Here is an 18,207-nt window from a genome sequence, read left to right on the forward strand (position 1 = left end):
AGCTGGGTTTTGAGAAACTCTGGCAGTTACAGGCTAAAACCAGCTCAGAGATAATTCTTTCTTCAGCGCTGTCACTTGCAGCTAATAAAATAAACCCAAAAGGCACCACGATGAAACATTGCTGCTCCTCAACCACGACTCCAAAGCCAGGCTCTCAATCTGGAGTCAGTTAGTGATTACAGCTGCATTTTGAAGCAGTAAAACGGGGATGAGACTGAGTCTTAATATGGAGATGAGTGTTAGAAAAAAATGGGGGTCTCAGGGCCCCTCGGATGGTGTTGGGACACAGAAATTATGCTGCTTTAAATCCCACATGAAAGAATCTCAGCATTTCTAGAGGTGACATCTCTCACAAGCTCATTTCTCCTCTGCTGCTTTCCAAAGGGCATGGGATGTGTCAGGGAGTGGAGGGACAGCTGCTGGGAACGGAGTGAAGAGACTCAGGAGATTGACCCAAAGTTTCCCATTTCATCTCCTGCAAGTGCCCCATGGCTATGAATTCTGCTCAAACACTTCACATCTCCTCCATCCCAGACAAACTAATTCACATCGCATGGGAGGGAGGGGGTCTTTGCCTCCAAATGTTATTCATAGGTCAAAATAAAAAGGGTTTTTTTTAATAGGGGTAGGTGTGGGAGCAGTGCAAGCTGCGAGCTGAGCACACTGTGGCAAGAAGCTCATGAAGGCTGCAGGGAACTGGGGAAGCACTGGGGAACTCAGCCTCACCAGGGCTGTGAGCAAAATATGGATCCACTGCTTTCTTGGGGGTATTTTCTATTTGCCCTGTCATCGTTAGCAGAGTGTAATGAGTGTCTCTGCAGACAGCTGGGCACTGCTGAGGGCAGGCAGCAGCACAGCATCTGCTCCCCATGCTGGGTGCTGACACACACAGCAATATAAACAGTCATTAGGACTTGAGAAACCAAGAAAAGGTGTGTTTGGCTCGGTGGAGACATGGCAGCAGGTTAATGAGATAGGGCAAAGGTCTGCAGGAGCGTGCAGGATGGGACAGGCCCTGGGGACGGGGTGAACTCCATCACCCCCCCGGCACGCTGAGCACCCGGACTAACATCCCTCCTGGACCCGGGCCACACTGTGCCAACGTTTGCCACCCTTCATCATGAGCCCTGGGCAGTCTGTCCTTCAGCTTTCCAGCAGCCCCCTTCACAAGCCACTCCCCGGGTGCGGAATGTAATGGCATCCCAAAGCCAGGTGGGATACGCTGGGATACCCCACACCAGGTGAACACAGCCCTGCTGCACACACAGCACAGGACTTCTCAGCAACGTGACTAACCCACGCCAGCCTCCACCCCATCCAAAACCAGCTCGGTGGGAAACGACAGAAGCACACACATAATTCCCTTTTCCCAGCTCAGGATGGATTCACAGTCTGTTTGTGCAGCGTTACAAGTTACTGCCCAGCCGGGACCTGCGCTTGGACCCTCTCAAGAGGGAAAGCCAAGTGAAACCACTTTGTGTGGGCTCGGAGCAGGTGCAGACAGTGAGCACAGGACTATCGTGCTGCAGTAACCTGTGAGCAACCATAAATACATCTGGCTCTTTAAAGGCAGAGAGGTCCCCTCAAATTTCCTTGGTCTTCATCTTCATATCTAGTCACATCGGAAGATACCAGTGTGGGGAAATCAAGTGTCAAGACCAGGTTGCTTCTTCCCTTCTCTCTGGCTTTTATTTAAAGAAAAAAAAAAAGAAAAAAAAAGGAAGGGGGGAAGAAAAGAAAGAAAAATAAATGGAAACTGCAGGACTTCTCATCCGAGGTGCAGAAAAGGAGGAGCATGCAGTGAATCACGAGATATACAAACCACAGAACGTTAATACAGGAGAGAACACAGTTTTCCAACCTGGGCTTCAGCACGGATAGTTTCAAAGAGAAGTTTTTCCTGGGATTGCATGGAAATCAAACATACACAGGAGTGAGGAGAGAGGCGGCTTCCCCGAGACCCCCGCGAGATCCACCAGAGCTCGGGCAGGGCTGGGAAACAGCGGCTGAGTGCCAAGTGGGATAGGGAAGGAGAGGCTGGAGCATCTCCAGGTCAACAGCACTGAGTGAGAAGAGCCATTCCATGAACTCTGGGGACAAACCTGGCAAAAACCTGCTCGCTGTAGCTACAGTAAGGACAGGAGATGGAGTTAGTGGTGTGGCCATGTCCAGGTAGCCTGTAAGAGGTGGCCCATATGAGTGTGGCCAGCAGGGTCAGCTGTGAGGACACCAAACACCCTGTACCCACAGCCACAAGCACCCACAGAAGGTACTCTGTGATGCAGGGGCTCCCTTCCTCTGGCACTGACACAGGAGGAGACAACAGCATTACTAACGTGTAAGGGGAACGAGCTGCGGCAGCTTCTGGAAGATCAAAAGAGGAAGGGAGATGATTTGCTGGCTGGAGTTTAAAATAGATCAGAGCCAAACAGCTTCTAAATTGAACCCTGGGCTCCTGCTGCCATGACCCGTGGAGGGGTTGGGCAGCTCATGCTGAACAGTAGCCAGAGGAAAGGGGGAACCCAACACAACTGAATCCAAGTGGTTTCACAATACCTGGTGAGAATCCAAAGGAGCCTTGATATAGAAACAGTGTTTCATATTCCTATGCACAAATTAAAGCCACATTTTCAACTCTCTTTGAAATCTGCACGTGTAAGAATAACTCAGCATATCAGCGTCCCCACAAAGTGTATCCAAATTAAGCCCAGAGAGAGGGACGTGAGAAAGAGCCGCAGCTTCCAGGAACAGACAGGCTCAGAAACAGGAAAAAAAAGGGATGAGGGAAGAGTTACTCCTGCACAGCAAACCACACAACTGCAGGGGCTGCTACACTCCCCCCTTACCTTGTTACATCAGGAGCAGTGGTGGGGCGAACGTGCTTCATGATGGTCTGGATCCAGTTGCGGCGAATGCCCGAGGTCATGGCAGAGAGGGTGAACTCCCCTTCCTTCGTCTAGGGACAGAGGAGGAACAGCTCAGAGCAGCTGACTGCACCCATCAGCACCATCCCAAAACCGTTCTGCACCCAGTCCCAAGCCCAGTGTTGGGCCACTGACTGCTGGCCAAACAGAGGTCGCACCCAGCCCCTCCATCCCCCAGCATGCTCCTGGTGGGAATTAGTGTTTCCCAACAATCAGGCTAATTTTGTCACAGCTGAGACCCTAAGGCTGAAACAAATCTTTGCCTTTCCTCCTTCCCTTTCCCCCAGACAAAAAAACGGCTCTCAGACCCAAGGCCACAGCTCTCTGGAGCACTCTGGGGGCTGCTGGGTGGCCTTTCTTGGGTGTTTGGGAACATGTTTCCCTTGTCACGGTCGAGCATCCCCATCAGCTGTCCTGCAGCTGGACTCTTCCTCCTCCCCACATTTTCCTTACGTGGATCTGGAAGCCGTAGTTCCGCTGAACTGGGTACTCAGTGACATCGTAGCACGTGGATAAATCGATTTCTCCATCCAGGTCAGCTGCCTGCAGAGGGAAGAGGTCAAATAAGCCACAGAGCTCTGCAGCCCCAAAGTGCAGTGGGCTCACAGGGAGGCACAGCAGGTCCCTGAGAAGCACAAAGCCCTGAAGAGCTATGCTCCAGGACCTTGGGAAGGCAGCCTGCCAGGGGGCAGTCTGGGAGAACTGGGAGCTTCCCTGGGTGCAGTGATGGGTTGAACACCAACAGGAAGACACTTACCTCCTCTGCCACTGAATCCCGGTAGTATCTCAGGCTCTGGTCAGTCAGCACAAACCAGTGCTTCTTCCACTAGGAAACAACCAAAATGGGGCAGTTACAATCCTGCTCCTTTCCTCACCAGCGGAAACACAGTGGCTCTTGTCACAGGTCCGCTGGCAGAGGTGCCCCACAGGGAAGCAGCTCAACGCCTCTCCCCTCCCAGCTCCACACTCAGCTTCACTGAGACCCTCCTGGCAGGAAGGGGAGACCCAAACAGGCAGCAAGGCCAGAGACAGTGATGGTTTGCACCACCAGGACCCCGAATTCCCTGGTGCTGCCACACTACAGGTGCTCCACCCTCAGCAGCACCAACCCTGCGTGTGACAGTGACACATGGTGAGAGCCACAGGGGCAGTCGGAGCCTTCCCAGCAGCTTCACTGCAAGATGATGCTTTTAGTGACTGCACTTAAAACCTTTTTAACAGCAACAAAAGAAAAGCAGTAAAACATTCATGTTTTATCTGCAGTACCTAGAAACTGAGTTGGAGTCTATTCCTGGCCCTTACTCTATACAAATCCTCCTCCTGCATGCTCCCAGCCAGGCACAGGCTCACCTAAGGCAGCTTTCAGTCAATAAAGCACAATCCAGTGGCCAGTTCCCCCTTGGCTGCCTATACATGTGCCCTCGGCCCCAGTACCCACAGCGAAGCCTAGGCCATGGCACTCACAGCCATGGGCAAGTCGCCCTCATTTTCCCTCAGCAGCTGAGCAGGAGGGAAGGAAATCCAGGGAAGGAAATCCAGGGAAGGGGCAGTTTGCAAACAGCCAGGACCATCCATGCTGCCTCGGCATCAGTGCCCATGACTAAGGCTCTGAGGGAGCAGCACATCTCACATCCCTTTGGGAACAGACAGCAGGAAAACAGCATCAGCTGCTTCCCTCAGTGCCAGCTTAGAGGGATTCATTTATTTATTTGTTTATTGGCCTTGTCATTTCCCTGGTACTCAGGAGACTTCACCTGAGCCTCATTACTGACACCAAAGAGGTCACTGGGTTGCAAGGGAGATGAGACTGATAAATAGAAAACAGGAACATGAAACCAGCACTGCTATCCAAGCTGCCCTGGCTCCCTAGAAACCCACGATACAATATCCACCTGTGGGGCTTTGAAACCTCCCCAGGACAGAGGACCAGCAGTTCTCGCTCCAAGGCTGATCTACCCAGCAGGGACATCAGGGCTCTGTCAGTGCCAAGAGCAGCCCCACGTGCCGCCGGCACAGCCGGGATGTTGAAGTGAGTGGATATAAAGGGCAGAGCTTCCCCCTGACTCACCTGCCCATCCTCATACTGCTTTGTCAACCAGCCCTTCTTGAAGTTCAGTAGGTCGGGCTGGAAGAAAGGAGAGAGGGATCAGAGGAGAGGGAAGAAGTGTCTGCACCCAGAAGGCAACAGAAGTGACTTGATAAAATACAGTGCAGCAATAAAAGAGACCAGCAACAGTTAAATTCACAGAATTTAATCAGAATAGTTTGGGTTGGAAAGGACCTTTAAAGGTTATCTAGTCCAGACTGCACCATTACACCGTGTGGTGGCTAAATGTTTGCACCCAGGAGGAGCAGAGACCTGCTGCATGGTATACTCAGCTGTTCTCATCCTACCTATTTTCTCTTGCAATTCCCTACTGCTCCACCAGCATAACAGAGGAAGGAGAAAAGTGAATTACCAAGACTTCAGGCAGTTTTGTCCCTCTGTTATATATTATGAAAGAAAAACTACGTGCTGTTGATGCAAGGCTGCAGGGTTCAAAACAGGCTGAGTTCCCAAGGCTGGAAATACAGGGAATCTGAGCCCTGCACCACCCAAACAACACCTGCTCTTTCCTCCAAAGTAGGTACATGGGGATGTCAAATCCCTGAGAAAAGCAACCAAGACAGCGTGGGATAACTGCTGCCAGACCCTCCTCCCAGCCCTGCCCGTGTACAGGGAAGGATGTGGTGGAAATGCTTTCACTCCCTCGAGGCTGAACTCCTCCAGCTGCTCCACGTGCTGCAGAGAGGAGGAAGAAAAAGGACAGCAGTGTGTGAAATCCAGCTGCAGTGTCTGAAACTGGCTACAGCAAGGGGAGAAATGGAAATTGGGGTCTGGAAGCCCATTCAATCAAACCTGTGCTGTGGGGCAGCACATCCCACATGTCAACGATCCCAGGGTGGTGGGAACCCAGTCCCACTCCACAAAAACACAAAGGAAAGTAATTCACTGAATTACAGAATCATGGAATGGTTTGGGTTGGAAGGGACCTTAAAGATCATCTTGTTCCAACATCCTGCCATGGGCAGGGACACCTTCCACTAGCCCAGGTTGCTCCAAGCCCCATCCAACCAGGCCCTGGACACTTCCAGGGATGGGGCAGCCACAGCTTCTCTGGGCAACCTGTGCCAGGGCCTCACCACCCTCACAGGGAAGAATTTCTTTCTAATACCTAATCTAAACCTGCATGATTTTCTTCCCTTCACTAGATACTGTGCACTGCCACTTCATATGCACTTCTTGCACCTTTTTATTCCCACCAAGAATTTAAAACTCACTCTTGTGGCTGTACAAGTCTACCCAAAAAGCTCCAGAAACGTCTGCTACTGCATTATTCTAACAAGTCCTTGAATAGAAGCTGTCTGTCCGCAAAAAATGCAACTTGTATTTACAGTAGCTCTGTAATCTATCTGAGAGATTAGCAAGTGTATTTATTTTGTCCCTGCAGAAGGGTGGTGAGGGAAAGGAGAGCATTTTGTGTTTGTTCTGTACTGTTTGCCTCCAGGCCTGGTGAGCATTTGAAATATGCAAAGGGAGGAAAGCTCAGGAGGGCAGGTTCAGCCCTTCCTTGCAGCCTTCATCCCACTCACACCCACTTCCAACAGCATAAACATCAAGGAAGTGGCATTAGAAAACTGGGACATGTGTTAGCTCTCTGAAAACTCTCTGAGGAGCCTGGTTGAGTGGAAGGTGTCTTTGCCCGTGGCAGGGGAGTTGGAACGAGATGATCTTTAAGGTGCCTTCCATCCCAAGACATTCTAGGATTCTGTGATTCTATGAAAATGCATCAGTCATGACCCAGTGGCTGGTCCAAGTTCAGAAACTGGACTGACCCTCTGCTGAGCTGGAAATACCCTGCTGCAGCCTCTGCTGGGGGACAGCACAGGGCTAAAAGGGGCTCTGGCCAGGCAAGGTGAGCCCAGCACCTTCAGGGTGACCTACAGCATCAGGGTCTAACACACCAAGCAAAGCATCGAGGAAATTGGGTATTCCAGGGGAAAATAACAAGCAAAACGGGGCTGCTTCCCAAGCTCCTGCTGTACTCCTCGCAAGACTCAGTCTTTTAATTTCTGCAACAGGCAAAAAGTGTGGCTCTTCTCCAGCTGAGCCCCTGTGACTCACAGGATTGGTCACATCTGACCTGGGTCACTGAAACCTGCTCCAAATGTGAGCATAACCCACGTCCTACGTGCTGACCGTGAGGAAAGCAGCAGACAGTGCAGTTTGCACTGGACCCGCTGGGGAAAGGCCTCTCATGTCCTCCCAAAAGGCAGGGGACACGGTCCCCTGGCTCACCGTCATAGAGGACTCCGTGGACCTTCTGTCCAGTGACTTTGCCCGGCGATGTGGGGACAGGGGAGATGCAGACACGTCCAGGATGGAGCCCACGGCCGCTCCTTCGCAAGTGAAGTCCTGTGTGAACAGAATTAGCCCAGATCAGTGCAGGAACTAGGACAGAGTCCTGCTCTCTTGGCTCATGGCATAAAAATCTGCTTTATTTAAGGGGCATCGCAGCCTCAGAACAAGTGTCATTTCTTTGGCAATACAATTTTTTGTCCTCTCAGGCATTAATTTGTTCCCAATATATCCAAGCGTATCTGGGACTCTCAAACCTGCCTGTTTCTTTTGTTACTTCACCCCATCCTGATGTGTCCTGGCCATGCCAGATCTGAAGTTTCCCTTTATATTTTGGAGAAAGGAGAAAAGACAGCCTGATTTTCCACTCTGATCTACACCTGGGCCAAGGGAGCAGAGCAGCAAGTGGCAAACCTGCAAAGACTGAGCACACACAGCATGTGGCTCCTGCAGGAGCTGCCTGAGACTCCAGATCCACACCCAGGGACAAACCTTAGAGCTGAATGCTCTATCCTGTGCTTCAGGATCCCAGGTGCCATCCCCCAAAGCCCACCAGGAGACCTCAGCCGAGCAGCTCACCCGTTTCCGTGGGAAAACCCTCTTCTCGCTCCTGCCCTGCCGCGTCTCGCTGGAAAGGGCAGCCCCTCCCGGCACGTTTGTTTCCATGTGCTCCGCGTTCTCAATATCTAGTGCCTCAAATTTTTCAATTACCTGGGATCTCCTGGAAAACAGAGAGAAAGGGGAAACCAAAGAAAGTTTAAACACAGGAGCAGCAACTGCGTGGAGCTGTACAACCCCACAAATTTAAGGCTGCAGAATTGCTTGACCCAGTGTTCATGCACACCTGGCTTTGGTCCCTGTTCCTCTGCGGGCTCCAGTGTGCCCAAATCCAGGGTAAAACCCCTGACACACATCCTTTCACCCATGGCTAAAGTGGGAAAAACCTCTCACACTATTTAGCTCCAGAGGTAGCACCTTCAATAACTAGAAAATCCTTCCAAAACCAACAGTAACTTTTTACTTGTGAATTTTACAGCCCTTTGGGAAGCAGGGACTGTGGAGCAGCTTTGGCTTAAGCATGGCTCTCTCCTCTAGCACTGCAGCTATCGATGGCCCCCCAGGCCACAGAGCACTGATATGTCAGACCAAGCTGGGGTGCAGAAATAAAGGGGGGTCAGGTTTCCCCAGAGTGTTCACTGCAATAGGTACCCTCTAAAAACTCAGCCCCACACAGGGAACAGCCACAGGATTGCATGGAGTGAACGCTGTCCATAGATGCCTCCAGATCATGGGTGTGGCTCACAGGAATGAGATGAGGAGCACCCTGTGCCATGGCAGGGCATTCCCTGAAAAACCTGGGGCCATTCCTCCCTGAAAAACCTGGGGCCATTCCCTCCTCTAAACTGGGCTGCAAATCAAATATGGAGAGCAGGGAGCACAACTTGGGTCTCTCAGACACTGCCTTGGTGGCCCATCACACCTGTGGCACTTGTGTCTCTGAGGATGGAGAACTACGAAGAAATGTGGATGGAGCGGGAGCAAACCCTGGATAAAAACAAATGGGATGCTCCTAAGGATGAGCAAATAGGCCTTTGCAGGTAGAATTAAAAGTGCTGGTTCAGCATGAAAAGCTGCTCACTGACCCACAGGAGAGAAAGCCCTGGAATTTGCAAAGCACCTGCTGGTGTCTGAGTTTGCATTCCCAGGGGTTCAGGCAAGAATCAACCTCAGGTCCTTAATCACAACCTGGGAACGTAAAGCAACAACCCACCACCAGCAAATGCCAGCTGTGCTCCAAGCTGTGAGGTTTAAAGGTCCATCTCAAACCTCCCCAAAAAGCTCAATCCAGGTGGTTTCTTGACACAAAATTTGGACCCACTTGTACCACATTTAACCTTGGTGCTGCTTCCTCTGTGTAAACCTCTAACATGCATGAAAATCACAACAGCAACCACATAAGGGGAAACAGGTTATCCAAAAAACCCCATTTTTAACACTTCCCACAAAAAGGAACAGCAGGTTAAAGGCTCAAAAACCATGAAACGTTCAGTTTTCAACCAACATTTGCACCAAATTCAATAAATGAGAGGAACAGTCCGAGCATATCACATCCCCTGGGAGGCTGGGGCCCCCCCACTGCTGCTCAGAGCCAAGGCTGCCAGGACACAACCAAAGAGGAAGGGACAAAATTGGTGGGAAAGACTTTGCTTTGTAAATTCAAAGATCTTTGATGCTTTTACAGGACATCTGTTCAGCCCTTGCTACCTCCCAGTTTGCAAACTGGGAGTGGGCAGATCCTGGGCTTGTGCAGAGCTCCCAGTTTCCCTGGGATATTCTGCTTGTGAGATGTTCAACACAATCCAGGCTGTGGAACATAAATCCATGTTCTCCATTCACTGACAGACAGGGAATTGTTTTGGAGTCACAAATTTTTAACCCTTTTTACACTGGCCCAGCCTTCTCTGAGTCTCAGTTCAGGAGGAAATAAGAGATCCATGAATTAACATTGTCTGTGCCCTACTGAGTGAAGGCCTGAAGAAAAAACAAATCAGGAGAAAAATAAAGAACAAAAACCCAACCAAAAAAAAAAACAAAACCATAAAAACAAAATCAAAAGCAGGTTGATTTCTCATGAAAGGGGCTGCACCACCAGGTTGTTCTACGGCTTGAGATTGAGATGAGATGGTAGCGAAGCAGGCGAAGTAAAGGTGGACACGTCACACAGCAACACAGCAGGAGAAGGTGGAGAGCAACAAGACCTGGAAGAAAACAAGGCTGGAAAATGAATGAACAGAAGAGGAAATTATATATCTGTATCTACAAAACAAAATCAAAATCATTCCGGTTCATTCGTCATTGAAAAAGGGAGGAGAAAAATAAATCACTGCAACCAAATCACAGCCCCAAGGGTTAATATCATCCGGATTACAGGAAAGAATCTTTCTTATTCCCATTAGATCAACATTTCAGAGATGTTATTGCCAGAGATCCTGAGGGAACAGGGAGGGAAGGGCTCTCCTCCCCACCAAAACGTGTCAGAGAGAGCTGCTCCCTCTGCACAGAAGCTCTTTGTGGACAAAACGAGGCTGGGACAGGTAGGAAGAAGCATTTTAAAAGCTGCAGTGCCATTTAGTGCTTTTCAACTACAAAAGCTCATCCCAAGGAATTCCTCGGCCATGCAGGCTGTTAATCTTTTCCAGGCCACTAAACCTGGGCTGCAGATCTCAGCTGTTAGTGTGGGGGGTGTGCAGTGGGAAGGGAAGCTCTAAAAACCAGCACGAGCTATCGTTAAAGTGATTTTCTTTGATTGGAAAAAAAGGGTTTGTTTTTATTGGATTCATTTATTATTTAGCAGCAAGAAAGATAGTGAGTGTCAGGAAAAGAAAGGATAATTTTCCCAAGAGGTCCACAAGTATGAAGAGAATAGTTTTACAAGGAAAAAAAAACCTATATTTGGGAGAGCAGACACTCCTATGTATGGGGAGAAGCAGAATTCAGAGCTGAGCTTTGTATCTCAAGAAGCTCCAGAGAAGGAATTTGAGGGGAAAAAAGTATCTTAAGTGATTTCAGGCAGTTCTGCTCTTTATTGAGGCTAGAAATACACCTCAGCCCCTGATCACACTGCTACAGGAGGTCTGGCAGATGCCACAGTGGACTCCTGCCAGTTTAAGAAGAACATGGGGTCAACCGAGAAAGCCATGGATTTAGAGGCTGCACCCCTGGAATTGTGCAAAAAAGCCAAGCTTGCCAAACAGAAATCCTGGTGCTCCCCAGGGAGCTGCAGAAGGAGGGTGAGCCTGCAGCTGCACACCCAGAAGAAGGGGCTCTGGATCTCTGCACCCCAGGGACTCCCCATCCAATGGTGGTCTCTTTCCCAAAACTGCTGGCACCCTCCTCTGAGATGTGCCAGGATTTATCCCCGCAGCTGCAGAGCCCCACTGGGATATGGGGACTGATGTCCAAGGACATCCCTGCAGCTCACTTCAGCTGTGATTTTGTGTGCAAAACTTCAAGATTCACCCAGGGGGTTTCCAAAGAGCTGCCCCTGCTCTTCTGCCCTAGGGATGGCTCTGAGATGGGAGACTGGGGATGGCTCGACCTCTCTGGCCACAGTCCCTCTCCCCCAGCCCGGTGGGACATCCCGGTGGGTGCCACAGCCCCATCCTGCCACGTGCCAGCAGAGGGAACTCGCACTCTGCCGCTCTGCCAAAATCAGGGAGATTATCTCCTGTTTTCTGATTCCTGGTTCTGAGTGGCTGCGAGCTCAGACGTCTGCATGGGGCGTGGAGGCAGAGTCAGGTATAAATGGTCAACACGGAAAATTCCCGGACTTAAGTCACGTAATAACTGTCACGATAAGGAAGCAGGAGGAAAAGCCTTGACAAATGGCTTTAGCTGGAGCTAAGCCTAAGGTGTGTCACTCAGGATGCAGCACTGGGTACCTAAAATAATTCTTTTCCATCCATAGCTCTGACACTTGCACTGATTTACACAAAAAAATGGGAGGAAGAGCTGAAAATACCAACAGAATCAGAGTGAGTTTGTTTGGCTGCACTGAAAAGCAGATCTGAACAATGCCTGACTGGTGCTTTTGGGGTTGGCATGGGGCACATGATTTTAGGCAAGTGTCCCCTGACATGTTAGTGGGTTACTGAGAAGGATTATTAGAAATGGTGTTAAACCAGGGGGAAAAAGCCGACCCCACAGCATGGAAGTGAGTTATTGTATCTGCTCAACCTCAAACAGCACAGTCTGAGCTCAGAGGAGAAAAATGAGAGGGATATGGGGACTAAGTAAACTCAAGTTTAAAAAGCAGCCAAGCCAAGCTGAGCAGGGTGCTGGGGAATGTTAATTCTTTGGTGCGACGCTGGACCGTGTCTCTGTGCCCTGTTGAGTCCACCTGAGAGCTCCAACACGGGTGTCCCAGCTCTGGAACACAGGACCTCTGCACCCACACCACCTGCACGGGCCAATTCCCAGGTTACTGGGGGAGAAAACAAATGTGCCCATCCCTAAACACCCACTGAACCGTCCCTGTTCACAGCACACTCCTTCAGCACCGCAGGCTGCAATCCCTCCCGCAGATGGGGACCCCTCACCCTACTCTGCCATCACCCCCCTCTGCCATCACCCCCTCCCAAATGCTGGACTGGGCTCAGCCCCATGGGCAGCAAGCCTCCAGTGCCTGGTGCAGTGCCTGCTCCTCTCCCTACACCCGTCCTGCTCTGATAAAGGCTCTGGGCTGACACAGGGAAATTCCTGCCAATACTGATAAAGCCCCAGCTGGGCTGGGAAAAGCAGACTTTCCCTGGGAAAAGGCACTTGCCAGCAGGCAATGAGTGGAGCTGACATTAAAAAAGGACAGTCTCTGGCAGCAATGTCCTCTCCTGGGCCCTGCTATCTGCTGTAAATCTGCTCCCCAGCTCCATGCAGGATGATCCCAGTGTTGCATGATACTCCAGAGCTGCAGCAAGGGACTGTTGGCACTGGAGGAATGCACTGTCCTGTCACACTGGGGACAGGCACTGGCCAGGGCATCCTGTGCAAGCAAACCCAGCAGGGACAGGATGTCACCCACAGGCAGCATCAGCTCAGTTTGCAAACCAGCAGCCACCAGCCTTTTTTCAGCCCTGTCCCCAGCCAGGGTGGCCAAGGGACTAGTGTGGCATCCTCCTCCTCAATCCTGGGGAAAGGCCAATTCCCACGGCAGAGAAAGCCAAACCTGAGCTCTCCTCATTTATTCCCAGTCCAGCACTCTCTTTGCATGCTCTGGGCCAGGTCTGGGATCCTCCTGCTGACTGGCAGCACCAGCACAAAGCTGTGCTGTACATCCCAGATCTGCTCCCAGCTCTCAGAAGCCAGGCTGGAAAACAGTCCTTTAGGGGCTGGGAAGAAACAGAGGAGAAGCTCCTGCTGAAACCGTGCGAGAGAGAACATGCCCGGAGGAAAACCAGGGCGGGAAAATCAGACTGGCAGGCGGCCCTCTCACCCGGGGCCTGTCTCCCAGTGTGCTCCACTGCCCTCACTGCACAAATGTGTCTCTCCCAGGGCAAGTGGAGCCCGTCCTTGGCCTCTCCCGGAGAGCACCCGGCACGCCGGCGCACGCGGACGCCCTCCCCGTCCTCCTCCACACTGAGCTGTTTTGCAGCCCTGCCTTGGCGCTGCACCCGCCTCTCCCTCCTCTCCCAGATTAATGCCGTGACATTTTGAAACCTCTCTCAGCTCATTAGGCAGTTGCGTAACACACCTGGCACTAACACCATTTAGAGAACTCACCTAATTAATGGTGCTGGCTGCCAGCGTGTGCCACGCTGCGGGCTGGGAGGGTGGGCTGCATGGCAAATAGGGGCACCCAACACCACTGAACATCAGGGTAGCTTTAGATTGGATATTAGGAAGAAATCCTTCCCTGTGAGGGTTGGGAGGCCCTGGCACAAGTTGCCCAAAGTTGTGGCTGCCCCATCCCTTTGGAAGTGTCCAAAGCCAGGTTGGATGGAGCTTGGAGCAGCCTGGAAGGTGTCCCTGCCTGTGGCAAGGGGGTGGAACAAGATGAGCTTTAAGGTCCCTTTCAACCCAAACCATTCTGTGACTCTGTGATCAGCCACCTCAGCCAGCTGTCCCCAGAGCAGCCAGGTAGGGTGACACCCGCCCGCTGGCACTACTAAAGACATCCCACCACCTGGCTGGTGTGGATGGGCATCCTTGAACACAGGAGCACTGGAATACAAAGGGGCTTCACCTGGCAAATTCCACCTGATCCATCCAGGCTGTGGCCAGGACGCAACCCTGGTGCTGCTGTAAGCATGCAAGCAGGAGATGAGCCACTCATCCCTTACCTTCTCTCATTCCCAAAGAGCCGGGCCACTTCTTCTCTCCCAGGGCTACGAGCCCGGGTTCTCCGCTCTAGCCGCTTCCTCTCCACCTGGAAGGCCTCACGATTACTGATCCTAATGGCCTTGGGAACGTCGGCCAGGGTGGTGTACTGCCGGCTGGCTTTAAAAGAAAGGGGACGCCCCGATTTTTCAGCTCCCCTTCCTACATCTCTGTTGCTGGAGTCCTTGTGCTTGGAGCAACTGCTCTTCGAGTCCAAGGAGTTCAGAGAGGAGCTGTGAACCATTCGGTCGCCTGATCGGGTACCTGGGGAAGGAAAGGGCTGGGCATGCTCCTGTGAGGGCGATTTGGGATAACTGTACCTGTTGTTCGGGGTGCTGGGGCTGGGCGGGCTCGGCGGGGGCGGCAGTTGCTGCTCTTCCAGCTTCGAGTCTTGTTTGGTCTTCTCCAAGGAAAAGTACCCGCTCTCGACACGCGTCTTCCGCCCGCAGTCTATCCGGTCTCCGTTCATGGAGCTCTCGTCTAAGGGACAGAGGAGTCATCGTGCTTGGTTTCAAGTCTGAGTTCTGTTTTTAACAAAAAACACCCCAATTCTACCCAGGACAAGGGCTGGAAATGAGAGCAGAGCCTTGGCCCCAGTCCTGTGCCATCTCTTGCACCCTTGGCTTTTCTCCCTCATGCCCACAGAGACAGTGGGATGGTCTGCAGGGAACTGAGGATGCTGGTCCAACTCTTGGGTTGGGCTTGCACAGGTGAAACACCTTCAAACCAAGAACTGGGTGGCTGCAGCCACTGCTCTGCACCCACTTCCATCTCTGTCCTCCCCAGCCCAGCATTAACCACAGTTCTATGGGTGCAAGGCAATGGACATCTCACTCCTGGCAAGTGGGAGTGGGTGGAAAGCATTCCCCATCTGACTGGGCAGCATTCCCCACCTGAAAGGGCCCCAGCACTGGGACCTGTCCATGGCCTGGCAGGAAGAGCACCCAACCCCACTGTTTCAGGGAGAACAATGCCATGGATCCAGCATCTTCCAGGGAATCATCATGGAAATCAAATGTAAACAGGGCTGGAGGAGGAAGCAGAGCTCAGTGCTTGGCAGCCTGGACGGCTGGGCTGAGCATGACATGGTCCTGCACCCTCTGGGTGCCCAAGTGGGGATGTGGAAGGGCTAGAAAAGGCATTTTGCTCCCAGTGTGAGGGTAGGCAGCCCCATCTCCCTGCCAGGGCGTGATTGGGCCCCACACTGTGATTTTCCAGCATGAAATGCCAACTTTTTCCTTCCTGAACTCCAGCTTGTAATGCCTGACACTAGTCCCCACACAGCAGGGACGAGGTCTGCCTCTCTCTCCTTGCTGGAATGCTCCAGGAACCAAACCCAGGGAAAACTTCTCCCTCTATAGTGGTTTTCTGCCAGCTCAGCTGCCTGAACCAGGCCACCACAGCATCACATCAGTGCTGGCACCTTTGCCCCTCACCTTCCTTGCTGTCCAGCACAGGATCCTTCAGGGAGCTGGCAGCCCCGGCCTGGCCTTGCACGGGGCTCTGTGCCGGGCTGATGCCGCTGCCCCCATCCACTTGGTCTTTGCCCCTCATTTCTTCCTGCCAGAGCGTGGACTTGGTGGCAGGGACCTTCTCTGCACTGGGGATGTTGCTGCTGGTCACAGCCATCTTAGCAGGACCAGGCTCCTAGAAAGAACAAGGGACACAGCAGGGTTAGAGTTTGCCCCAGCTCCACACTCAAGAGTCCCCAAAGGCTTGGCCCTGAGGTCCCAGACGGTTTGGGTGCTGCCCATGACATATCACAGCACGACAGGGATGGGACAGGGCTGCTCAGCCACGTGTCACAGCTTCATGCTGTTTTAAAACAATCCTCATCATCTCAAATGCTTCTCTTGCCAGCAAGGAGCTCCAGATTCCATGAGATGATGGATGATGCCACTTTGGTGGCCACAGCCAGGCCAGCCCAGGTTCAGAGTGTGACCCAGAAGAGGCAGCAGCTTTCCCAACTCATTCCTCAGCTTTGTTCATTACCAGATGTTTTGCTGTTGTCCTATTAAGCTTCAGCATTCGAAGATTATTTTCCTTAAAGCCACCAATAAATCAATGACAATTAACTCCCCTCCAAAGTCTCTGGATTGTGGGAAGTTTTCCAGCTGCTTGTTCCTTTTCCATGGAGTAGGGAGAATCCAGGAGTGCCTGAGGCTGCAGCCACAGGCTGGGGACAGTGGCTGCAAGGAGCATCCTCTCCATCCCCTGCTCCCACATCAGGTGGGTTTTAGTCCTGCATCTCCAAATCAGCATTTGCAGGGCTGTGCCAGTGCCACCGGGGATCTCCCAGGGAGTGGGTCCTGGCTCTGTGCACAGCCACAACAAGCAGCAAATGACCTCAATTTTTAAAAAAATCCCCTTGGAAATTTCACACCGAAGGAATGCAGTGTTGGAGGTAAACGATCCAGAGTTCACAAGCATCCCACTGAAGAGGACGCTGCTGGAGCAGGGGGTCGGGCCAATCTCCAAGGTCCCCTCCACCCTCAACCACTCATTCATCGATCCAAGCCCGAAGCTAATCACCAACTCAGGATATTTTTATATATCCCTTACACACACCCCCGTGTAATTATTTGTAGATATGTATTTAATTAGGCTGAGATGTGGGCCAAAAAGAAGTCTGTAAGGGAGCAGAGACATTAACTCTTTGCTGCTCAGGGGTATGAACATCTCCAAACAGCAGCATGCACCAAAATCAGCAGAACCAGCCTCCAGCTGCATGAAGTGTGTCTGGGCATGCTCTCCTTACCTGAGCCTGCCACACCCCTGTGCAAACAGAGGGCAGCGCCTCAAATCCCAGATTTCAGCCCCAAACCCTGCCTCAAGTTCCCACAGGCAGCAGGCAGGCACAGGCAGTCCAGTCTCTCCTGTTGCCTGCACCTTTCCACTGGAGCACAGCAAAACCTGCCCTTTTTCTCCTAAAACTGCAACCTGCTTGCAAAGCAAAGCGAAAACACACAACTCTCCCTGTCCAAAAACTGATATTCCCTGCATTGCTCCCATCCTGGTGATTTTGCAGAGGGATGATAAAAAAAATGATGGGGGGAGCTGGAAGTGGCCCTGATGCCCCAGGAGCTCCCGGCTGCAACCAAGCTCTGCTCTACCACAGACAGAGAAAAACTATGGGAGAGCTAGAAATAGCAGGAATATCCATTGTTTAAATTCTTTTTTTTAAATCACAAAGGTGTCCATCCCTCCCTGAGCAGATCTAAGACATGACCTGCTGCCAGATTAGCGTGTGGCCATCTTTAGAAAGAGATCAGCCTTTCTCCACCAGCACACGGAGAGCGAGCTGAACAGCAGCCAACTTGAGGAGAAGCCATTTCACAGAGCGGGATTTGGTGCTAATTTTCTCCTCAGCATCTTCTCTCCTTCCCTGGAGCAGCTGCCTGGATTCAGGAGACAACAGCAAAGATGCTGCTTCTGCTTTCGCAGGTGGCTTGTGAGTGTCCGACACAGCGCAGCATCCGTCCGGCAGCAGGTCCCACATGGAGGCTGGCTTTGCAAAGTGAATTTGGGCCTTTTTCCAGCACCACGGGACTGGGAGTGACAGGATGGTGAGGGTGGAAGGAGGGTAGCAAGCAGAATGAGGCTTGGGGTGGCCTGCCCCAAGACAGGAGGGGCAATGTGCCATGAGGGTCCATGCTTGCCCCATCCCCAAGCACCTGGGGAGCCCGACTGTCTGTGGGGAGCCAGCATCGTTCCCGCAGCCACTTCCCTTATTTGGTGCTCAGGAGCTCAGATCCTGTACGGTTTCCAAGAAGTTGCCATGGTGATGAAATGTAACCCAGAATGATGTTTTTCTGGCTCTGCGCCCCTTCTTCTCTCCACCCCGTCCCCCTCCTGAACCCAGCCTGGGTTTAGTGTTGTGTCAGGATGGGGTGAGCATCCCTGCCCTGCTGCATCCGCTCACTGGCGTGCCCCAAATGCACCAGCCCTCTCTCTGGGGATTGAGGACGGACAACTCGTAACACATCAGCTCTTGGTCATGGACAGAAGAGG

General features: G+C 52.0%; 1 protein-coding gene across 7 annotated transcripts in view; it reads right to left on the bottom strand.

Moving 5' to 3' along the window:
* MPRIP (myosin phosphatase Rho interacting protein) overlaps positions 1 to 18,207 on the bottom strand; it is an 80,214-nt gene that overhangs the window by 27,024 nt on the left and 34,983 nt on the right. For 3 of the 7 annotated variants that reach the window (XM_017823127.1, XM_017823123.1, XM_017823122.1), the window contains exons 6-14: positions 15,633 to 15,843; positions 14,517 to 14,676; positions 7,903 to 8,044; positions 7,264 to 7,380; positions 4,993 to 5,049; positions 3,682 to 3,750; positions 3,378 to 3,467; positions 2,847 to 2,956; positions 1,823 to 1,900 (exon numbers count right to left, since the gene is read on the bottom strand). In XM_017823127.1, the coding sequence (XP_017678616.1) occupies positions 1,823 to 1,900; positions 2,847 to 2,956; positions 3,378 to 3,467; positions 3,682 to 3,750; positions 4,993 to 5,049; positions 7,264 to 7,380; positions 7,903 to 8,044; positions 14,517 to 14,676; positions 15,633 to 15,843 (1,034 nt within the window). Of the gene's footprint in view, positions 1 to 1,822; positions 1,912 to 2,846; positions 2,957 to 3,377; positions 3,468 to 3,681; positions 3,751 to 4,992; positions 5,050 to 7,263; positions 7,381 to 7,902; positions 8,045 to 14,516; positions 14,677 to 15,632; positions 15,844 to 18,207 lie in introns of those variants that run through there. The other 4 variants (XM_017823128.1, XM_017823125.1, XM_017823124.1 and 1 more) reach the window with 3 other exon arrangements.

The sequence above is a fragment of the Lepidothrix coronata genome, unplaced genomic scaffold (assembly GCF_001604755.1).
Source record: "Lepidothrix coronata isolate B3197 unplaced genomic scaffold, Lepidothrix_coronata-1.0 Scaffold101, whole genome shotgun sequence".
Lineage (NCBI taxonomy): Eukaryota > Metazoa > Chordata > Aves > Passeriformes > Pipridae > Lepidothrix > Lepidothrix coronata.